We start from the raw sequence: 20,147 nt of genomic DNA, 5'->3' as shown, positions 1-20,147 counted from the left end.
TCTTTTGGTTGAGTAAATCATTTTTTTATTTATGCGCCTTATGTAAAGAAAGTATAATGGGACATTTTAAAAACTGTGCTTCTTCTGCTTCCCTTAGTTACTTTCAAGGAATTAATTCAACAGATAATTTATACCCGTTACTTTATTCTGCATCTTTTAATGTTTTTAGGGATATCAAATATGTGCATTTTATTTTATGGTGTCTGATTTGTACTAAACTATATATGTAAAATGTGTTTGTGTATCTATGGTTTTTTTTTCCCCAATAGCTCTGACAGATCAAGCATTCAATGACATGCAATACCAGAGGCTGGGACGACATAAGAATATTTCTGTAACTGTGGGATCGTCAATGTTGTAAACACTATGTAATAAGTGGATGCCTTTGTGGTAATCCTATTAAATACAACAGCATAGTGGCGTGATTTCAAGATGGAAGGTGAGTATGATATAATTTGGGGGGTTGGGTTGAATCTAATCAGGATAAGAGTATATGTTCTCCAATATTGTATGCACAATTATTCTTTGACGTAGGAGTTTCTTTAAGGATGAGCATCACTTTTCTTGTTATAGGGAGAGTGGAAAGTTTGTAGGGAGGATGTATTGTACTTACAACAAGACATTTACATACTTATAGCAAAACAAAGCAAACAAATTAACGACCCCAAGGTCAAATAATTCCATTCCATACCAATAACTGCTCGGTAACCACTGTGTTTTTATTCTTTAATACAACACAGTAGGGTCTTCTGGTTTTCCCTTTCTTTAAATAGACTGACAACCGTCAGAACACAAGAGCTTACAGAACTAGGTGTCCCATGATGCTCAGCTACCCAACGGTTCAGCCATGTTGTTCATCAAGGGCTGGAATGGAGAATACTGCCCATTTCATAGGTAAAGCATACAGTATCTTACCTTTTTCCCTCTCAGAGAAATAGTTGGTGTCCTGGTAAGGAGTTTTTCTATTAGATATTCCCTATTCTGTAAAATAGAAAATAAACTCAGTTTAATTGCAAAACTTTATTTATAACCAGACAACAAAGTGTTTGCACTGATGTGTTAGTTTACATAAAGCTATGAGTGCTCACAAGGATTCTTTAGGGTATCAGTAAATGCATCAGTGCAGATTACACTTTATTATCCCAAATATTCAAAAGAAAAACAGTGAATAAAGTTATGGGGTTCTTACCTTTGCTTTTTGGAAAAATTTACATTTTAAAAGCTCAGCTGCTGTTGGCCTAAAATAAAAAGAGTAAAACAAGTGAAAATAATCCAAATCAAAACACTTTATTTTTTGACAAAAAAAAAAATATATTTTTAAATGGAACACACGACTTATATTACATCAAGAGGGAAAAATTAGTACACATTTTGCAGTTCATTCTTGCAGTTCATTTGTGCAAATATTAAAGCAATGTTAAAGTTGACCTATTACGTTTGAAGAAATAAGTATTGCACATATAAAAATACACATAAAAACAGTTTGTCTCTGCTCGCTCCATTCAGGAGATAACTGTGCACTCTATGGGCCTGAGTCATGCTGGGACGCGAGTCCGTCTGCGTGCTGTATCCAGGGGCGGATCTAGAATTTTATTTTACAGGGGTGGGGCGATTTAGTCCCCGCCCCTTTTGGACAGCTAAGGCTAAGGCGAGCTCAGGGAGGACAGAAACCTCCCGTGGAGCAGAAGGGCAAAACACACACAATCAGAGCAGCCGGGCAGCACACTCTCCCTTCCCGTCTTTGCCGAACGGACCTGCAGATAGTGTGCAGCCGACAGCACCAAGCCCCTGCTAGGGGGGCAAGCGCCCCGATCGCCCCCCCCTGGATCTGCCACTGGCTGCATCTTGAGTGAAATAGCTCTGCGCATGCCCAGTAATGGACCTTTACGCCAATGAACGCAAATGCATGTAATTCATGTCCCAATGCAAATGACACTCACAACTGCCTATGACTTGAAGGGTAGAATGGGCGAGGGAAGGGGAGGACGCAAGTAGTGCAGTAAAGGCATTCAGATGCTGCCGATTCAAGTCCTGGGTTTCTCGTACGTTACATTTGGTTAGACCTGTTTCATTTGCAGCAGCTACAGGTCAAGTGTAGGTGCTGACTGATAGTGATGACTGACGCAGCATAGTTTTTGTTTTAAAACCTACATCTATGTGTGCCTCTAGATAGCACAAAATATGTGTATGCTGTTGAGAGGCTATAAAAATTCACTTTATGTACAGTATGCATTAAAATCATCTTTATTTATGTATTTAAAGTTACAAAAATGTAACAGTCTAATAGTCTATATATTTTATGCATTCTGATGTGACCTTATATTGCACAGATGCTTGTGCAGTTTGTGGTTTGTATCTAAGTACGGCAAGTAACGTTTAGGCAGAGCATACTGACACCCAGAATCAAATAGAAACTCAACTTGAGATCCATATGGATTTGAATAAGGTTAGAACTACGCACAAGTTTTGTGCTATTTTTTTTTTTTTAACTGCAAGTTGCACCCAAACATGAATCAGGCCCTATATGCTCTAGCGAAGGGGGAATTCTGCTTGAGAGTTGTCCAGCTTATTATTCTATCCTCACTACTTCCTTCACAAGGACATTACAATAACTATTTGTTACAAAAATGTATCCATTACATGATCTACTACTGTTTCCAGTGTAGTACTCATTAATACAATATCCAATAACTGGTTGGTGAATTGCTAGCTATTATTTGCCAACATTTACTGTAAGACAAATCAAAATTAATTAATGAACAAATAACACCAAAGCTTTCACAATGCTGTCTCAAAAAGTACGGATATAAAAATATTTACAAATGATCACAAATATATTTATGTTGTATACTTTAATTATCTACAGTTTAAATAAACACAAATACAGCTGATGCTTTAAAACATGTTTTATCTTTAATTTTAGAAATCTCCCAAAAACTTGTCAGGGCTTTGATAATGGTGTCAATGTGTTCTGTGCTTATAGAGGACCCTGCTCTTCCAATAGCTAACAGTCTGTGGATTGTCTCTAGTATCAATTGCTTCACATCAGGACAACACTGCTCTGTCCTCACTTAATCACAAGAGAAGCACATATCTCCTAGAATATTCTGTGGAATATTCTGTATTCTCCTGCATTCTAATGATCTGATTGGCTACAGACTGTTCTACCCCAAAAAGAATAAAATCTTTGGAAACCTTGAATGCAATAAAGTGCTCAGACTTTAGTCAAACACACCTTAAAAATGACCTTTATGTTTCCCCAAAATGCCCCTGAAATTACCCTCCTCATAAAATTGTTTGGCAGTGCTCTTCACAGTGACTCTAGTAAGAAATCCTCAGCGATCATATCTCTGAGTTGACATTATCGAAAAGTAGCAATATTTACTTTTTGTCTTTCTGATTATTGAAACTTTCTGGACTATGGGGTTGCGGATAGAGACCCCATACCTGTGTATGGTTATTTGTTTGTTGTTTGTTTGTATCTATTTACCGTATTTTATGGTCTTCTCCACTTTCAATCCATAAACTCTGCTCTAATGTCTGATTTCTTTCGCTGTTGCTTCGCAGATGTCAGCTGTCCACAATTTCCAGGGACAGATCCATGTTTTGAGTATTGTTGTCTCAGAAAATTCCTTTCAATATCATTTTTAAGACTGACCAACTGATTAGTACCATTACTTTTGCTCTGTTGGGTTTTTTTCTTAAAATCTCAGACTATATTCTTACGCTTCAGTATCTACTGTATAAGAGTAGTAGATAAACAATAGGAATGATTTGCAATCTTTTTCTATGGTCAGGTCATACTAGTGCTAAGCTGGGCCTTGTGTTGGCTTAGAGATCGCTGCCGGCATATAGATTAACTTTGTCCTTAAATTATTGATCAGGACCCAAAACATGAATCCTAGCGCCATCTTATTGTTATGGAGCCCAATAGTACTAGAAGCTCTGTACCCCTGAACATACCTCTAAGGAAATATTTGCTGCATATTACTAAGCAGATGGGGACAGCCGACGTCTCCTGTATTGTACCAGTAAGTATTGTACGGCAGAACATGACTCATAGCTGTTACCTTGATTAGTGCATTGAACCGTTGAGACTTATTTTGAACTCATCTGTCACCCTATAATCAAGCAGAGGGTGCTCCTTGCTGATCATGGTCACTTAAAACAAAAGTTCTCCCTCTTCTATTTAAAAGCACGGAAATCAGTGTTGCAACTGCGCACTCAAAACTTGGGAGGATGGTGACACTTTTGCCAACCGTTTGTCCTGGTCTGAATGGGATTATGCACGAACTCTTCAGCTGTGACCCAGAACAAATTTTTTAAATACACTTTACCCAGAACCCACCTACAGCCTCTTAACATGAATATAAATGGCCTGAGTCATTAAAGAGAGCAAAGTATATAAAAAGGAGTAACTTTGCACCTGGGCAAAACCATGTTGCATTGGAGGGGAGGTAAATTTAAAATGTGGGGACAGATTTATAGTTGGGGTAGGGCATGTCCTAGAACAACTTTAAATTTCAATAAAGCTATCAAGTATTTGTGTGCTACCTGAAAAAACAGCCAGTATTTAACTTATGTGGAAAATAATAAACTAATTTGCACCCCTTCCATTGTAACATGGTTTGTCCCGAAGAACATTAAATCCTTTTTTTAACCTTACTTTACTTAATATACACAAACAAATAGACTACTCTAGCAAACAAATTGCAGTGTTAATATAAGAGAGATTAAATGCAGACATATAAACAGCGTGTACGTGTATATACAGGATATACAGGCAAACACGGAAGGCTGGGAGGAAAAAACATCAAATCTTTTCATATTAACCAAACCAAAACATTATAGAATGTAATGGAGCACCAGATATTAAGACTATAATCACTGTAGCAATATCCTGTGTGCTATTTCTCTGTCATTAATATTTAATTGACTGCAAAGTGAAATCCACAGGGAAAAAAAAAAAAAACTCTTTGTGCCCTGGAAAATACCCCAGGCTGTGAATATTTTTAGAGTTTGAAATTGCAAATAAATGCTCTTTTTTTATGATCTTATTCTCTAGTTTCTGACTTTGTTCAGAGATTGAATGTGGTCAGTGTAATTTCCATTCAGCCGGCAGTCATCAGCAACGGATTCTTTGGGATAAGATTAGCTACTTACCTCTTTGACGGGTCTTTCTGGAGACAGAGTGAAATTAGTTTCCTAAATGATTTCCCATATTTCCTCATCATCTCCTTATCTTCTACTCCGGTTTCTAAAGTCGGAGGATCATTTTGCAAGGTCAGCATTAAGACCTGGGGAATACAGCAGACTTTTTAGAGGGACTCGTCAAAATTGTGAACACATCTGAATTCTTATTAAATATAGATTTAATTAGAAAATAATGATTCTCTGTATTTTATGCAGAAGCCTAAAGTCTTATTATTATTTTATTATTGCATTACTGCTCTTGTATGTAGGGGTTGCTGCTTTTTTGTTGCTTTTCTTGTATATTCCTAATAGCTTATTCAATTTTCACTGTGTAGCAAAATAGGATGTTGCTTTGTTGTTGACACAGGGAGAAAAAAAAATACCACTAACACGTCTTGTAATAGTGATCACATGATACTAGTCGATATTTTAAAGCATAAAACCTGAAAGATAGTGCCCTTTTAAAAAGCAAATATAGGCAAGTTAAAATACAAATTTATTTCCTTTAATTCGTCTATACATATTCCTTATACAAGCATGGACTCGTTCTCTACATATATCCATTTACAAAAATCATTAGTAACTGCCATATTAATCTCTCTGCTGGGTAACATGAAATACAGGTATGGGATCTATTTTATGGAATGCTTGATTTTTTTTACTTAGGGCCTGATTCATTAAGAAAAGTCAAGTAAAAAAAATTGAGTAAGTAGTCTCCTGGACCAAACCATGTTACATTGCAAGGGGTGCAAACTAGTTTTCTATTTTGCACATAAGTTAAATACTCTCTGTTTTTCATGTAGCACACAAATATCAATTTTAAATTTCAGTGTACAAATAAGCTATCAAGTATTTGTGTTCTATAGGAACAAAACAGACAGTATTTAACTTATGTGCAAAATAGAAAACTAGCTTGCACCCCTTGCATTGTAACATGGTTTTGTCCAGGAGACTACTTACTCAATTTTTTTTACTTAACTTTCCTTAATGAATTAGGTCCTCTCATTAATAAATTGTTTAGCAGTGCTCCTCACAGTGACTGTAGGAATACATGATCAGTGATCATGTGTGTGTATATAACATCAACAATGTGTTATTTTTTTCTGCTCAGGATTTCAGAATCTCTAGATTACATTTTTCGGGATAGCAGACCCCACACCTCTGTATACAATAACAGAGTCTGTGCAAATAAAGGCACTTTCTCCAACTGATCTGATGGTACCAATACGCTGTTTTCTGAATGGGGCCGTAATTGCACCCAATGTGGCCACAGTCATTTATGTCATGAGCAGTTTGGGGCAAAAAATTGAAAAAATTATGATTTGTGCAAAATAAGCAACCCTGCATTTCTAGAGAGTGATATCAGTGAAAATGCAGCCTGTGTATTTACTAAGAACCAGTGACATCCCTGAGAATGTGCATTTTTTATTTACTAGGAAAAAGTGATAGCACTGAGAATGCATTTTGTATTCACTACGAACCAAGGACATCACTGAGAATGTGCATTTTTTTATTTATTAGGAAAAAGTGACATCAATGAGAATGCATTTTGCATTCGCCATGAACCAGTGATATCACTGAGAATACATTTTTTCTTATTCATTAGATGCTCGTGACATATCTGAGGTATGTTATCATATCAGCTCCTTGTGAATTAATAGGCTGCATTCACATTAATTGGACCACAAACGGCTGCCTTCGCTGGGTGAGGCACCAGGAACTCTCACCTTCATTGGAGGATACTTGTGATAGGGAGCTGCACCCGTAGCTAGTTCAATAGCAGTAATTCCAAAACTCCATATATCAGCTTTGAAGTCATAACCTCTAACCTGGAGATATGAAAATAAAGAGTCTGATTAGTGACACATAAATAACACAGGTTTATAACCCGCACTGTGCTTACAAGTAGAAGTATTAGCATGTTTCTATTTTATTACATTTTTCCCTCTTTGAATAAGTTGTTATAATCCTTTACATTTGTCACCACAAACTCCCTAATTGCACCTCACTAAGCTTAGTCAGGCATTGCCTCAGTGGTCACAGACTCAGCCCACAATGGGCCACCACTGTCTGCGGATGTAAAAGGCTTTTACAGCCTGAAGCAATGAAACGTTTGCTATAATTCGTGTGTATTTCATTATTATAATCATTGTTTCTTCAGGCATATTTAAAACCTATTTGCATATTTGGACGTCCCACACAATGTATGACTGACTGAGGTCACTGAGCTATCTACTGTATACTAACTAAAGTATAGGTCGCTATTTATTTTCAGCAGAAAACATACATTTTTCATACTTTAAATATATTTTTTTCATGTTAAGAGCAGTCAAACTAAACCAGGAATCTGTTAGAAAAATCATTCTAAACAAACATTTTTTTTCAAGTGTGCTAATATGCAAATATCAATTTCCATCCTCCTAGCAAGTCTTAGGGAGGCCGTCCTCTGCCAAGTTCTACCCTGAAGTTAAATAATAGATTTAATATATAAATATCACATTTTACAAAAACAGATTTGCCATATGTTTTAACATGCTAATTTTTGTTTAAAACCCAACACCGCCAAGTCCTTGAATTACCTGTTCCATCACTTCTGGAGCCATCCAGCAGGGGGTGCCAACAAAAGTTTTCCTTACTTTATTCCTGGTGACATCGCCACCTGTGGCTAAAAATGAACTAACACCGAAATCTGAAAGAACACAAAAAAGCAAATCATAGCTAAACACATTTATAAATAGATATTTTCAAAGGTTTCAAAACCTAAGTTACATTTTAATCCTGTAAATGAATAAATCATATTTATAAATAAGAGGTATCTCAATTTTGTCCAGATTTATGGACAAAATGTTTATTAATTACATTAGTTTTGAGAAGGGGCTAAGCCACATGGATATCATTTGTGACCGCTCATTTATGTAGGCGCAAACTTATAACCAACAGCAACCAATAAGACATCTGCTTTTATCAGAGTACCCTGTACTAGGCTGATAGGTTGCTATGGTAGCCTGTACTGTGTAAGTTTGCACCTTTATCAGTAAATATCCTCTAATTCATGTGATGTTCCCGATGTTTTATACTTTCATGCGCACTGCTATGTGAATGGTCATGTGCATTGATAATCAGGATTAATGACCCATCCAGTATACACACAGTCAGCAAGCAGTGACCTCCCCTTTTGACAAAAAAAAATTGAGTAAGTTTTCTTACTCAAGTTTTCTTGACAAAACCATTTTACAATGCAAGGGGTGCAAATTAGTTTATTATTTTGCACACAAGAAAAATACTGGCTGCTTTTTCAACTAGCACACAAATACTTGATAGCTTATTTGTACACTGAAATTTAAAGTTGATCGAGGACATGCCCTACCCCAAATATAAATCTGCCATCACATTTTAAATGTACCTCTCCCTCCAATGCAACATGGTTTTGCCTTACTTGCTTACTTTTGCGTAACTTTCCTTAACGAATCAGGCCCGTTGTGTTTAGGTGAGTCACAACAACCAATCAACAATTAAGTTTTGTTGTCAAGTGCAATTTAGATAGTAAAGGACAACCACGAAACTGAAGAACCACAAAACCGCAGAGCAAAAATTCTTTTTTGTGACACAATGTGCCTAGTTTTGTGCAAGTGTTTTACAAGGAAGTGTATAGGTTTGTGGGCCAGGATGGGAGTGTGTGCAAGCATTACAAGTTTGTGCCTTTAGATGGGTGTTCTTCAGGGCTCTGGAGGTGAGTGTGCTGCCCATTCTGTGATTATATGCTTGGGGGGACTGGGGGGACAGTGATATTTCTGAAGGTGCAGCTCCTCCAATCACATGCTGGGGAGGAGGATGTGTGAAGATCTATGTGCTGCTTCCTATTCTGCAATAGTTCGATTGGGGGTGTTGTGAATTTCATAATAAATGGGTGGATTAAACATTAAGTGGGTGGTTATGCTTGGCAGAGGCGTTTGTAGCTTTCCTGGTGCCCTTAAGCATAGGCCAGGTGTGCCTATAATAGTTTGTTACAATCAGCTATTCATAACCCACCAAATATGTGGAATTGCAGAGGGTTTTTTTTATTTGGAATCTTATTGACTTTGTAGACTTTCTCTTATAAAATTAGTCTGGATGATGTAAACGGCCTCCTGATGGTAATAGGCAACGGACCATTACAGCACCGCCAAGCAGATGTAAAAGTCAAGACATTTTGCACGGCTAACAAACCACTGGGATCCTGGCAATCCCACCGTAAATGCGCAGTTTCCACTCCTTCGGGATCATTAAATCATCTTTATCTCAACACAAAATCTCGTTTCTGTATCTGAGCCAATAATCTGATGCATTACTGCGATCAGCATGGAACACGACACTATACCCACCTACTCACAAGGAAACAAACCTGTATCCCCTCAGTTCCCATGTGCTTCCCCCATTAAAACAAAAAATGAAGGGCAGCATGGGGGCTTAGTGGTTAGCACTTCTGCCTTACAGCACTGGGGTCATGAGTTCAATTCCCGACCATGGCCTTATGTGTGTGGAGTTTGTACGTTCTCCCTGTGTTTGCGTGGGTTTCCTCTGGGTGCTCTGGTTTCCTCCAACACCATACTGGTAGGTTAATTGGCCACTAACAAATTGATCCGTGTGTGTGTGTGTGCGCTCCAATGGGGCAGGGACTGATGTGAATGAGTTCTCTGTACAGCGCTGCGGAATTAGTGGCGCTATATAAATACATGGTAATAATAATATTAATAATAATGAAAGAAAAATGCATTTCCCTTGATCGGTTGCATTTAGGAAATGACCCATAATGACTTTTGTCCTGCTCAGGTCATGTTATGACAATATTATACAGCTCTATAACAACATATAACCGTTACATGCCCTGAAATACTTCTCTATGAGACTGAATATTGTTGCAGTAATTTAAGGAATGCCAAAAACTCTAAAAAGCCAATATATGCACAAAAGAGAGATAAATGAAGCTTTGACATATTGCCATTCAGTCTACATAAATCTGTAATATACTAAAGTACATTTCTGGCTATTATTATTATTATTATTATTATGTAATTTTTCTTGCATTCTTTCTCCTCCAGCTTTCTAGAGGGATTCAATTACTTGGGGTCTTCTAATTAGGCTTCCTAGATACAGTCCCAGGGAATTCAATTTTTCCGACCATCTCTGATTATATATAATATATATTGTACTACTTTCCATGAGAGCACCAAATGTAATTCAAGCTTTCAATTACCCCTATTTTCTATCAGCACTCGTACATCACATTTATTATAGACGTATTGCTTATACTCGTACACTGCAGGATCGGCTTAAAAAAGTAAAATAACATAGCCGAGATGATTGGAAAATGAAGTGGCTTCCAACCCAGCGGGAGACTTGTGTGACTGTATTCTTCAGTCATAGTTATCAAACTTTGCAGACAGATTGAGCGTTCAGCTCTCAATTACTCATTTGAAATTCAACACGTTATATTAAAGGTCGTTTAGGAAAGTTTGGGCATGTACGGTTTTCTTATTTGCGCAAATGGGTCCATTTATCCACCTAGTGTAATTATAAATGCTCCACATCCCGGTTTTGACAACCGCAGAATTCTGGGTCTGACTCTGAATACACATGATAGCAAGAGTTAAAATGTCACAAAGACCATCCTGCTAGTACATTAGGATCTAGATTTACTAAACGGCGGGTTTGAAAAATGGAGATGTTACCAATAGCAACCAATCAGATTCTCTCTGTCATTTATTTATTAAATTCTACAAAACAATAGCTAGAATCTGATTGGTTGCTATAAGCAACATCTCCACTTCTTCAAACCCGCAGTTTAGTCAATCTAGCCCTAGGACCTCTCTCTTCATTAACTTTGGCTTTTTAGTTTTTCCCCTCAAAACCCTGCTGTGTTTATCCTCATTAATGTCACCGTTTAGAGGGGTCATGTGGGCTGTCTTAATTACATTGGTCACTTTGTGTGTCTGAAAGCTTCTGTTATATGAGATATGTTCCTAGAGGTGCACTTTCCCATAGGAAGTAAAGACAATAAAGGTACAAAAGTATAGGATGATGGACGATTACTGGAACCACCTGAGTAGCCATACAAAGCAACTCCTTATACAGGGAGAACAATGTTGTGAGGTCTCCTGCTTAAAAGATATTATGCATTTTCCGCACGTTGGAAATTATTTAAAAAAAAATCTCATCTTATAAAACTAAATGACTTTTTTTGCCTGTGGGTGCATAATTTCACGCAAAAATTTCCATCCCTGCAGATGCCACCATATTAGCTCGCAAATCCACACGGTTCCCTATAAAACCAGGTGCAGAAGCACAAACGAGGTGGGAATGGCATTTTGAAGTTTTGTAAATTATGTTCATTACCTGCAAATATTATGAATAGATTATAATTTAAAAAATGTTGGGTTTTTTTTACTACAGGAGCTATGCTTCTGATCTAAAAGGCATGTTATAGAAGTCTGAAATATTGGGCTTTTATTTCACTTTCACTGCACATTAACACGTACTTGCCAAAGTTTGTAACGAACCCTGCAGAAGATGGCAAGAGCAGGAGGGGGCGTGGTATTACATTGTGTCACGAGACACCGCATCCCTGAGGTGTAACGGTGAGATTCCCGGCATCGCACAGCGGGCCTGATAACGCGAATCGCACCTTTAATCCCCGCCTTCACCAGGATTGAGAGGGAGCCTACTCTTCCCGAAGTCCAGAAGTCCCTGAAATTCGTGAGCCTCCTGGAAATTCCAGTAGAGTAGGCAAGTATGCATTACCATACACCAGGCCTGGCTAACCTGTATCTCTCCAGCTGTTGTGAAACTACAAGCCCCAGCATGCTTTGCCAGTAGATACAGGTGATAGCTAGCAGGGCATGGTGGGACTTGTAGTTTCATAGACACCTGGAGAGTCGCAGGTTGGCAAAGCCTGCCATACACTGTGCCCGATGTCTTAGTGATGTCACTATTTGTAGTGACTGTCACAAAAATATTGGTTCAGCCCACAAAATGACTGCCTTCGCCGTGTCGTTAATTATTTTACTGTGTATAAGGTGTAAAACTTAACTATGAACAATGGGGAGTCTCTGTAGTGTATGTATTATGTATACATATATTGTGGGGGAAGCAATCTGGTTGTGTTCAAATAATTTATTTTGCAATGAAGTCGGCTGTGATCCTCTTGAAGGAGATCGCCAACGTTTGTAGGTGCCCCTGCTGGAAAATGGAAAAGTTCCCAGCCAAGCACCGGAATATATTGACTGTTTCAATACACCAAGAGAGTGAAGGGGTTAAGCAAACATCGCCGTACAAATAGTGACAGCATGTCCAGGTACAGGGACAGAAACTTCTCAGCAGGCTTGGTTACTTGTAACATAGTCCTAAGAGAAGACTTTAGTTACTTACTTATTCATTCCATTCAGTTTCATTGTTTACTTGCCAGGAATTCCAGGATACCAACAGTTTGCAAAACCTCAACAGTGTTTTGCCACAAAGATCAACAACTCAGCCGTGAAAATGTCAGCTGATATCCTTAAAGCAGACCTGCCACCAGATCCTCTGGTGTGTCTTGTTTTTTGCTTTATAACATAATACCTTAGGACTAGCTGCAGAAATGTTCCTGGTAGATTTACTAAGATTCCTTAAAAGGAAAAGTGGAGATGTTGCCCATAGCCACCAATCAGATTGTAGCTATCATTTTCTAGAATGTACTAGATAACTAATAGCTAGAATCTGATTGGTGGTCATGGGCAACACCTCCACTTTTCCTTTTAAGACATTTTAGTAAATCCTTCAATGGAAAGTGTTTTATGCCATACAGGAAAACACATTTATATGAATGCAAAACAGCAAAGTAATTTACAAATATGACGCTTTAAATAAAAGAAAGCCCATAACTGTTATGGCTTGTTTAACACATAAATGAGAAGTTTTTTTGAAACAAAATACACAAGTTATATTTAATTAGGGGTAATTCCAGAAGTGATAGTCAGCAGTATGATTTGCTTCCATGTGCATTCCTATCATGGACCTTGATCCTGCGAATTGCTGCTTCTATATGGATGCTAATCCAAACACAGAAATAGGAGTCTGCGCTTGTGGCATATTTGTACAAACATGATGTATTGTGTGTCCACATGTTTTGCTGTTTGTACATGACCTGTGTTTATATACAAAGTGTAGTCATTTAAAGGGTAAAACATTCCTCTTATATTTCAGCATACACTCGCCTCAAATCAGCTAACACGATTGTGGGGACAACATTATAAGCAGTGTAAGCCGTCTAGCTACATTCCTGCTCTTGACACAGATACTCAATCTGCAGTATCCGCTAATTTAGCAAAACATATAATACAAATAGTAAAGGTGGGTCATAATAAGTAGATCACTCCCTCTTTCCAACACATTTGTATTCCTGATTTAATTGTCATGCCTAGTTAAAGCAGATATTCCATTAGTTTACTGTTTGCAAACATGATGCTATTCACTGTTCCTTATTTGACTTAGATTTGGACCTTGTCATTACATCATCCCTCTATATACAGTTACTCCATTTACAGAAATAATGTAACAAGATCCTAATAAACCTTCTATGTATGTTGTTTTTACAGTGTATGTACCAAGAAGACAAATGTAATACACATCTACACTCGTCTCTTGCCTTTTTAAGTGGGTCTGAGCACTGCTACCACCTCTGTTCTGTATTTTATAGTCGGTCAGAGGCATTAGGCCTGGTATTGGTAATGCAGTGAGACCTCTTTATCATAACAAACCCTTGACGCTCTCTACTTATATGATCGTGTTTGGAACCATAAGCCTCCTCCTCCCACTCAGCCAGCCTCCACTACTGCAGGTGATGTGGGACTCTTATACACAGTCCACACAAGGCCAGTAGATTCCATTAAGTAGAGTTACAATATACCTTTTACAGATCGGTATAACTGACCCATTTCCAGCACAGTTTTTTCAAGTGGCAGACAGGGAGAGTGTCCTTTGCCGAGTGTTAAGAAATAGCAGCTCCCTTGTTTGTTTGATCTATCATCTGTACAATTACTGCTATTACTACGTGTAGGATCATTCCTACAGTTCACTGATTCAGCTGGTTGCTAGGTAAATAGTTAAAAGCTTCAATCAGGTATCAGTCTGGCAGCGTCAGGTATGCAATTACCTATCATACTCATGAGGTTAATCATCTTGCAGTTCTGATTGCTGCTGCTGCCTTTATAAACCTCTTCCTGGAAGCATACCAATGTTGGTGATAGTTCCTGCTTGACCTAGTGTGCCTTGTATCCTGACCTGTTCTGTTATCAGTGTTTCACCCAAATTGTTTATAGAAATTGCTATATTCTCCACTCCTGACTCTTGGCTTTGTTAAATGGATTTGCTCTCATATCTCTCCCTGCTCTGACCCGCTGTCTGCTCTACTACTGATCCCTGCCTGTCTGATTCGGAGTTCCAGTGCCAGACAACTCCACATTAATCCTTGCGTGTCTGGCTCGGAGATCTGCTAATATATCCTGGTCACTCATTACCTCCTACTGTGCTCTGTCCTCTCCACCAGGCAGGTGCTAGATCAACAACTACTACCACCCGAGCCTAAGTCCTGGGGGCAACCAAGTACTGTAGAACGTAACAAATTCCTTATTACTGGGGGGCTGCTAAAAGTGAACATCTCGCAAAGCAGTTCTAGCAGTTGAGGATCTCATGCTACTATGTCCTTCACACCGAGTCTATGTTGTCCCGGGTCTATTTGTTCACTGAGAATGAATCAGTGTTTCCTGTATGGATCTACATGTCCACACTGAATAGTAAAAAATGCTTACACTTTGTATATATATATTAGGGATGAGCGCACTCGGATTTATGAAATCCGAGCCCACCCGAACGTTGCGGATCCGAGTCGGATCCGAGACAGATCCGGGTATTGGCGCCAAATTCAAAAGTGAAACTGAGGCTCTGACTCATAATCCCGTTGTCGGATCTCGCGATACTCGGATCCTATAAATTCCCCGCTAGTCGCCGCCATCTTCACTCGGGCATTGATCAGGGTAGAGGGAGGGTGTGTTAGGTGGTCCTCTGTGCTGTTTAGTTCTGTGCTGTTTAGTTCTGTGCTGTTTAGTTCTGTGCTGTGCTGTGCTGTGCTGTGTTCTGCAGTATCAGTCCAGTGGTGCTGTGTGGTGTGCTCTGTCCTTCTGAGGTCAGTGGTGCTGCTGGGTCCTGTGCTGTGTCCTGTTCAGTCCAGTGGTGCTGTGTCCTGTGCTCTGTGCTTCTAAGGGCATAGTTATTTCCCCAATATTCCCCTGTGTTTAAAAAAATAAAAAAAAGTTTTTTTAAAAAATACCAAAAACTACTTTAATTTTTTTTAATTACCACAAAATTTGCACAACCAATCCTGCAGTATAAGCCCATTGGTACTGCAATATTACAAAGTTTACACATTTTGCAGTATCAGTCCAGTGGTGCTGCAATATTACAAAGTTTACACATTCTGCAGTATCAGTCCAGTGGTGCTGTGTCCTGTGCTCTGTCCTGCTGAGTTCCGTAGTGCTGCTGGGTCCTGTGCCGTGTCCTGTTCAGTCCAGTGGTGCTGTGTCCTGTGCTCTGTGCTTCTAAGGGCATAGTTATTTCCCCATTATTCCCAAGTTTTTAAAAAATAAAAAAAAAGTAAAAAAAAATAAAAAATTTAAAAAAAAAAAAAAAATATATAATAATTATAACCAAATTTGCAAAACCAATCCAGCAGTATAAGTCCATTGGTACTGCAATATTACCAAGTTCACACATTCTGCAGTATCAGTCCAGTGGTGCTGTGTCCTGTGCTCTGTCCTGCTGAGTTCCGTAGTGCTGCTGGGTCCTGTGCCGTGTCCTGTTCAGTCCAGTGGTGCTGTGTCCTGTGCTCTGTGCTTCTAAGGGCATAGTTATTTCCCCACTATTCCCAAGTTTTTTAAAAATAAAAAAAAAGTAAAAAAAAATAAAAAATTTAAAAAAAAAAAAATATATAATAATTATAACCAAATTTGCAAAACCAATCCAGCAGTATAAGTCCATTGGTACTGCAATATTACCAAGTTCACACATTCTGCAGTATCTTGTGCTACATATAATGGAGACCAAAAATTTGGAGGATAAAGTAGGGAAAGATCAAGACCCACTTCCTCCTAATGCTGAAGCTGCTGCCACTAGTCATGACATAGATGATGAAATGCCATCAACGTCGTCTTCCAAGCCCGATGCCCAATCTCATAGTACCGGGCATGTAAAATCCAAAAAGCCCAAGTTAAGAAAAAGTAGCAAAAAGAGAAACTTTAAATCATCTGAGGAGAAACGTAAAGTTGCCAATATGCCATTTACGACACGGAGTGGCAAGGAACGGCTTAGGCCCTGGCCCGTGTTCATGACTAAGGGTTCAGCTTCACCCACGGATCTTAGCCCTCCTCCTCCTCCCCCCCCCCTACAAAAAATTGAAGAGAGTTATGCTGTCAGCAACAAAACAGCAAACAACTCTGCCTTCTAAAGAGAAATTATCACAAATCCCCAAGGCGAGTCCAAGGGTGTTGGTGGTTGTCAAGCCTGACCTTCCCATCACTGTACGGGAAGAGGTGGCTCGGGAGGAGGCTATTGATGATGTAGCTGGCGCTGTGGAGGAACTTGATGATGAGGATGGTGATGTGGTTATTGTAAATGAGGCACCAGGGGGGAAACAGCTGATGTCCATGGGATGAAAGAGCCCATCGTCATGCCTGGTCAGAAGACCAAAAAATGCACCTCTTCGGTCTGGAGTTATTTTTATCCAAATCCAGACAACCAATGTATGGCCATATGTAGCTTATGTAAAGCTCAAATAAGCAGGGGTAAGGATCTTGCCCACCTAGGAACATCCTCCCTTATACGTCACCTGAATAACCTTCATAGTTCAGTGGTTAGTTCAGGAACTGGGGCTAGGACCCTCATCGGTACAGGGACACCTAAATCCCGTGGTCCAGTTGGATACACACCAGCAACACCCTCCTCGTCAACTTCCTCCACAATCTCCATCAGATTCAGTCCTGCAGCCCAAGTCAGCAGCCAGACTGAGTCCTCCTCAATACGGGATTCATCCGAGGAATCCTGCAGCGGTACGCCTACTACTGCCACTGCTGCTGTTGCTGCTGTTAGTCGGTCATCTTCCCAGAGGGGAAGTCGTAAGACCGCTAAGTCTTTCACAAAACAATTGACCGTCCAACAGTCGTTTGCCATGACCACAAAATACGATAGTAGTCACCCTATTGCAAAGCGTATAACTGCGGCTGTAACTGCAATGTTGGTGTTAGACATGCGCCCGGTGTCCGCCATCAGTGGAGTGGGATTTAGAGGGTTGATGGAGGTATTGTGGCCCCGGCACCAAATTTACTACCGGGGCCACTCCACTGTGCAGTCCATATTTAGGTGTATCAGATATTAAACAACGGTGACAGTTGATGCCCAATTTTTTAATTATATTGTGGCCTCGGTACCAAATTGTGTACCGGGGCCACCACACTACGCAGTCCAGATACTTGTTTGGTGGAATTCTGACACGTGGAGGGTTTTATTATTATTATATTGTGTGGACCACTCTATCTATACCACACTACAACTCTATATACCACTCTATTTCATACTTTAATTCTATTACTAATTACCATAAAGAGGAACAAAATAAACCAATTTTACCAAAAGTATAATATGACTTAGACTTACAAACACTACACTTGAAAGATCGTGCCTTTAAATGAAAAAGTCAGTCTTCATTGCACGACTATGTGCAACAGGGACAGTTTTTTGGGTTTACAAAGTCAAACAATAACACTTTGACCCTGTCTGTCTGGGATCTCAATGACGAATTGTCTGTACCATGTTTGGAGGAGGTATTGTGGCCCCGGTATCAAATTGGGTACCGGGGCCACCTCACTATGCAGTCCAGATACTTGTTTGGTGGAATTCTGACACGTGGAGGGTTTTTTAATTATATTGTGGCCTCGGTACCAAATTGTGTACCGGGGCCACCACACTACGCAGTCAAGATAGATAGATGCGTATCATAGATAAAGTACATTCAGTGGTGTGGGGCAAATTGAAAAATATTCAAAATGCACTGACATTATCAAAAACAAGAGGTTGTCACACGCTAAAACTCCAACATGTATATGATGGAGAGGATGGAGGAGCAGCCGTATGTGTAGTGTAATGCAGATCTGTTGAAGGTTTTTTATATATTTTATTGTGGTGCCCAGTGCCCACTCCTCTACGCAGTCCAGGTACATTTATTGGTGCGATTCATAAAAGTTCAGGGTTTTTAAGATATTGTGGTGACCCACTCCTCTACGCAGTCCAGGTACATTTATTGGTGCGATTCATAAAAGTTCAGGGTTTTTAAGATATTGTGGTGACCCACTCCTCTACGCAGTCCAGGTACAATTATTGGTGCGAATCATAAAAGTTCAGGGTTTTTAATATATATTGTGGTGACCCACTCCTCTACGCAGTCCAGAAAGATACCTTGTTGCAACGTTTTGGACTAATAACTATATTGTGAGGTGTTCAGAATACACTGTAAATTAGTGGAAATGCTTGTTATTGAGGTTAATAATAGCCTAGGAGTGAAAATAAGCCCAAAAACTTGATTTTTAAACTTTTTATGTTTTTTTCAAAAAAAATCCGAATCCAAAACCTTAAATCCGAACCGAGACCTTTCGTCAAGTGTTTTGCGAGACAAATCCGAACCTCAAAAATAACGAAAATCCGGATCCAAAACACAAAACACGAGACCTCAAAAGTCGCCGGTGCACATCCCTAATATATATGCACCTATATGGTCCTCCCTGTGCATATTAAGATGCATACTGACCAGCGGCTGGCTGGACTGGGGGCATCTGCCCCTCCGTGCCAGTCCCATAGCGGGTTTTGGGCTGGGTCACTGGGCTACCTGCATTTCTTTTCCCTTAAAATATTCCTAGTAGGCTGCTGACCCGAGTCTCGCCTCTGGGCTGAAATTTGCCAGCCGCCGATCATACCTACCCTTTGCTCTGTGCACTTCCACAAACTAGACGTACGTCTAAGTATGTGGACAGGAGGAAAGATCTGGAGAGGCGCACCCTCCTGCCCCTTCAGGACCACCTCATTCATTAAATAAAACGTCAGTTCTTCTGCTAAAACACTGCTTGCTTTAGTCTCCTTCATAACTCAAACTAATAATTATATGTGACACTTGTATGTTTGAAGCTTTGTTTCACATTGGGCAAAGTTCTGCTAGAAAACTTCTTCTTCACAAGTGCAACATGAGCCTTGAACCATTTGAACTCCATAAATTAGGCCCTATATAAAATATAAGCCCATTTTCTTAGAAATGGGTTTGCATTTGTGTCATTTAAATTACCTGCTATCTGTATCGATCCATCTTCTCCCAAAAGGATATTACCAGCCTTTAAGTCCCTGGGATAAAATATTAAAAAGTAATACAATTATTATAGACTCTTAGCTACACAACTTACAAGTAAATGAAACTAACGGTCTCAATGTTACTAAAGCTTACTTCTAGGTTTGTGACTCACAAAGGAAATTAAATCAGGAAATATGTTTGCACTTTGATCTTCATCACAATATTACTTTGCTATGAATCACAAACGGTCAATCATAATTGAATGAAATAACCCCAAGATACATTTCAACCATGTCTTCATTGATTGAGATTAAAAGTCTTGTCTACAGTTTTCCTTTTTTAGTGAAGATCTTATACCTACTTAACTTAAAAACCCCAAAAACATTATAAATAGATAAAAGCTGGGTCTAATATGCTAAATAGGATGAATTGCACTGTGTCTTAAAGCACTGAAAACCAGGGGCAATTCCAACTATTGCCAATTATGATCAAGCAAGTTTAAAAGAAAAAAAAGACAGAACTCTCCCTCCTTCCTGCCCCCATTCACACAAAAGATTTC

General features: G+C 39.2%; 1 protein-coding gene across 3 annotated transcripts in view; it reads right to left on the bottom strand.

Moving 5' to 3' along the window:
• The window catches only part of STK39 (serine/threonine kinase 39), a 271,753-nt gene that overhangs the window by 186,049 nt on the left and 65,557 nt on the right, over positions 1-20,147 (bottom strand). For all 3 annotated transcript variants that reach the window (XM_075180714.1, XM_075180715.1, XM_075180713.1), the window contains exons 5-10: positions 19,586-19,641; positions 7,773-7,882; positions 6,921-7,022; positions 5,164-5,297; positions 1,190-1,238; positions 916-981 (exon numbers count right to left, since the gene is read on the bottom strand). In XM_075180714.1, the coding sequence (XP_075036815.1) occupies positions 916-981; positions 1,190-1,238; positions 5,164-5,297; positions 6,921-7,022; positions 7,773-7,882; positions 19,586-19,641 (517 nt within the window). The remainder of the gene's footprint in view (positions 1-915; positions 982-1,189; positions 1,239-5,163; positions 5,298-6,920; positions 7,023-7,772; positions 7,883-19,585; positions 19,642-20,147) is intronic.

Source organism: Mixophyes fleayi, chromosome 7 (assembly GCF_038048845.1).
Source record: "Mixophyes fleayi isolate aMixFle1 chromosome 7, aMixFle1.hap1, whole genome shotgun sequence".
NCBI lineage: Eukaryota > Metazoa > Chordata > Amphibia > Anura > Limnodynastidae > Mixophyes > Mixophyes fleayi.
Note: the sequence above shows the minus strand (reverse complement) of the source record. Positions and strands in the feature narration are given on the sequence as shown.